At 49.6% G+C, this 4184-nt stretch overlaps 1 protein-coding gene across 1 annotated transcript; it reads right to left on the reverse strand.

Moving 5' to 3' along the window:
* Window positions 1-1595: 1595 nt before the first annotated feature.
* On the reverse strand, window positions 1596-3878 carry LOC129081034 (uncharacterized). The gene is given in 3 exon segments (XM_054586599.1): window positions 1596-2472; window positions 2648-3657; window positions 3807-3878. Coding segments are annotated over 3 exon segments (1959 nt in total).
* Between the last annotated feature and the right edge of the window lie 306 nt (window positions 3879-4184).

The raw sequence follows: 4184 nt of genomic DNA on the forward strand, positions 1-4184 counted from the left end.
GAATCTACCAAGAGAATGAGAAACTAATTATATCAAATTTAAGAAGGTGACAGTGTTTTACTTTTAGAATATCAGACACCTACTTTCTACTTGTTGCTTTGACCATGAGAAAACATATTCCTTGTTACAAACTGAAATCCATGGAAATAGAAATGAATGAATTAGTCAAATGATTACATGATGTAAATGGAAATAGTGTAAAACTTTATTCCCTTACATGTAACCAATTTATCTAATGTTTAAAACATGTATTAAGAGTATAAGATATCGAAATAAATTCCTCATGTCTGCCATATGTAAGCTATTCAGTTTTCTTTTTTTCTTTTTTTTTTTAATTTATTTACTTTTAAAATACATTTGTCTCTGCCTCCCCCCCACCTCTTTCCCTTGCCCCCTCCCACCTTCCCTCCCTCAGCTCTTCCCCTTTGGTTTTGTCCATGAGTCCCTGCTATATGTCCCTTGACTTTCCCCTTCCCTTCCCTTTCCCTGCCCCCCCCTTCCCTCTTGTCTCTGTTGATTTCTTTTCCTTTCAGTGTTGCTGGTCATATTTTCCTTGCTTCTTTGCATTGTTGGTTAGGTTCCGTTTATAGGTGAGATCATATGGTATTTGTCTTTCACCCCCTGGCTTATTTCGCTTAGCATGATGCTCTCCAGTTCCATCCATGCTGTCACAAAGTTTAGTACTTCTTTTTTTCTTTCTGCTGCGTAGTATTCCATTGTGTATATGTACTGTTACGATCCCCACAAGTATGAGCTCAGAAATTAGAGTTTGATCACACACTCTTTATTATTTGGCCAAGTTTTACCTGCGCAGGGGCCACCTTTCCCTCGAAAGGAAAAAGGCGCGCTGCTGTTAGATTACATGGATTTTTATAAGCAGAGCAAGCAAGCAGGATACAAGGGCAAGAGGTGGCGGTTAGCTATTGGCTGTTTGGTTTTTCTACATTGTTACTGGGGGTGTCACAATTCTTCCATCATCTTGGGGTATTGTTTGTTCTAGTGTGGGTCAACTTGTTCCCCTTAGTCTGCCCATATCCGTATTGTTCTTGCCCTATGCCTCCTCCTTATTCTTGTCGACTCTGGCCCAGCTGCATGGGGGCTGCACCCTGATATGTCTTTCTTGGTATTAGTTCCTCCCTTATCCTCAGCTCTGACCCTGCTTTTACGGGCTGTTTATCTGAGTCAAGGCTCAGTCATTATCCTATCTTGTTACTAAGGGGGGCTCTAATTCTTCCCTTCATCTTGTTCTAGTTTCTTGTTTTCGGCCCAGGCTTGACCTAGTGTTAAAGTTTGGCCCCTTCATTCCCCCCTTTTTCTTGTTCATCCTTTGTCAAATCCTTGACTCAGTGTCTTCTCCTGCCTTCTAACCCTTTCTCCCCTTAATCCTCATCTCGTTCTTCGCCCGTTCCCCACAACAGCCCCCCAAGCCCTCCTTCTCCTCTTCTCCTCAAAGAATTCTGATAAATAAGCTCTAAGTGAAACTATCCTCTCGCCCCATGTTTGGTTCTTTGCGAGTACAGTTCCATCCTTTGTCCTTATCAATACCCATTCCCGGAGCTCATACCCACTTGTTTCCCAACTTAGTCCAATCAATATTAAGAGCGGGTAAAAGAGAGTCGGAGGGGCTTTTCTGGGTCCTGTCGAACTCTCCATGGTTTTTCTCCACTGGGGTCCTGAGCTGGCTTGACGTGAGAGAGGTGTATCCAGTAGGGTTTCTCGGCCACCCGAACGGCGGTCGGGGTGCTTAGCAGTACCTGGAATGGCCCGATCCACCTGGGTTCAAGGCTTCCTCGCCGGTGGTTCAGGATCTATATCCACTGGCCGGGGTTCAGTGTCCTTACTTCGCCAGTGCCACCTCTTTCATTTGCCTCCTTCTCCTCCCTTCGTAGGCTCTGGACTTCTTCTCTGAGGGCCTGCAGTGCCTGTAAGGACTTTAGAAAGTTATGATTAGAGGCCTCTATCTCCTCTCTAGTCAGCTTGGGCACTAGGGGCACAGGCTGCCCGTACATGATTTCATAAGGCGTCCAGCCTCCTGTGTACGGGGTACATCGAGCCTTAAATAAGGTGGAGGGGAGCAATTCTACCCAGTTCTCCCCGAGCTCCTCCTTTAATTTAATCAATGTTTCCTTCAAGGTCCGATTCATTCTCTCTACCTGCCCTGAGCTATGGGGTCTATACACACAGTGCAATTTCCAGGTTATGCCCAATCTCCCGGCTAGGTTTTGGGATATTTGGGATACAAAGGCAGGCCCGTTATCTGATCCAATCGCCACGGGAATGCCATATCTGGGAATTATTTCTCGGACTAGGATTTTCCCTACCGTGGCTGCCGTTTCACCCTTTGTGGGGAAGGCCTCCACCCAGCCCGAGAAGGTGTCTACTAGAACTAAGAGGTATTTATATCCCGCTTTCCCTTTTGACATTTCAGTGAAGTCAACTTCCCAGATCTCTCCAGGGGTATTTCCCTTATGCCTGATAAATCGAGGGCATTTTTGATTCTGTGCGTTTACCCTGGCGCATGTCTGGCATCTGGACACTACGGACTCTATGATCTCCCTTTCTCTTTCCCTGAATGGCTTTTCCCTCCTTCCAATCACTATCACCTGCGCCTCCACTTCCTTCTCCCTACCTGCCTCTCACCTTTTACCTATATCCTTCCCCCTGCTTCTCCAGCTTCCTTTCCTTCGCCGCCTCTTTGGCCGCCAGGTCAGCCAGGGCGTTACCCCTTGCCACGGGGTCACTTCCTCTCTGGTGCCCTCGGCAGTGAATGATGGCTACCTTCTTGGGCATCCACAGCGCATCTAGCAGTTCTAGGATTTCCTGGCGATTCTTGATTTCCTTACCTCCAGCCGTCAGCAGCCCGCGCTCCCGGTAGATGGCCCCATGCACATGGGCTGTTGCAAAAGCATACCTGCTGTCCGTGTAAATGTTGACCGTCCTTCCCTCGGCCATCCGGAGGGCTTGGGTGAGCACGACCAACTCTGCTCTCTGGGCCGATGTCCCCTTGGGCAGAGCTTGTTTTCATACCACCTCGTCCGCTGTTGTCACGGCTGCCCCAGCATACCTGAGTCCGTTGTTTACGAAGCTGCTGCCGTCTGTGTACCAGGTTAGGTCCGCGTTCTCGTATGCCAGGTCCCGCAGGTCAGGCCGCGTTCCGGCTACCACTTCCAGGACATGGGGGCAGCAATGAGTCACTCCCGATTCGGGGACTGGTAGCAAGGTGGCCGGGTTCAGGGCAGTCGTCTTAAGGAATCTGACAGCCAGGGGGTTCAGGAGCTGAGCCTGATATTGAGTCAGTCGTGCGTTGGTCAACCAACGACCAGGCAGTGCACGGAGTACTTACTCGACATAGTGTTCCCCGACTACTTGGATGTCTTGCCCCAAGGTTAGCTTACTCGCCTCCTTCACCAGGACTGAGGTAGCCGCTATGGCCCTCAGGCAGGCTGGCCCTCCTGATGTCACTGGGTCTAGTTTCGTTGACAGGTAGGCCACCGGCCTCTTCCAAGGGCCCAGGGTCTGGCTCAACACTCCCAAGGCCATTCCTTGTTTTTCAGCCACATAGAGGAGGAACGGTTTGGCTGGATCGGGCAAGGCCAATGCCGGGGCCGAGACAAGAGCTTCCTTCAGGGCCCGAAATGCCTTCCGCCCCTCCTCAGTCTAGGCAAACTCAGTCTCTTTCCTCTTTCCCTCCTCCTTTCCTTTCTCATTCCCCTTCTTCACCTCCTTCCTTTTTTCCTTCCTTTCCTTTTTCCCGAATTTTCTCTCTCTCTGGTTCCTTTCCCCTATCTTTCTTCTTCACTTTTCACCTTCCTCTTTTTCACTAGAACCTTCCTTCTCTGATTCCCCTTCTTCGGCTTGGCCTGATTTGGCACCCTCATCTTCTGCAATTTCCTCCTTATGTCCGTGGCTGATTGCGTGACAAAGGCTATGTTTACGAGTCTCCTATTCTCCCTTGCCTCTGGGTCTAGTGGGGTATATACCCTGTATGTCTCCATCAATCTTTCCAGGAATGCGCCAGGGGTCTCGTCTCGTCCCTGCACTACCTCACTCACCTTTCCGAAATTTGTGGGCTTGCGGGCTACTGCCCGCAATCCCCTCAGAAGAGCTCGGCGGTACTGTAGAAGTGCCTCCCTTCCCCCTCCTGTGTTTGGATCCCAATGGGTTGGGGGGGTGGAGGGGAGTAT

This window comes from Pteronotus mesoamericanus, unplaced genomic scaffold (assembly GCF_021234165.1).
Source record: "Pteronotus mesoamericanus isolate MK-2021 breed Mesoamerican mustached bat unplaced genomic scaffold, CSHL_Meso_final contig_94, whole genome shotgun sequence".
Classification (NCBI taxonomy): Eukaryota; Metazoa; Chordata; class Mammalia; order Chiroptera; family Mormoopidae; genus Pteronotus; species Pteronotus mesoamericanus.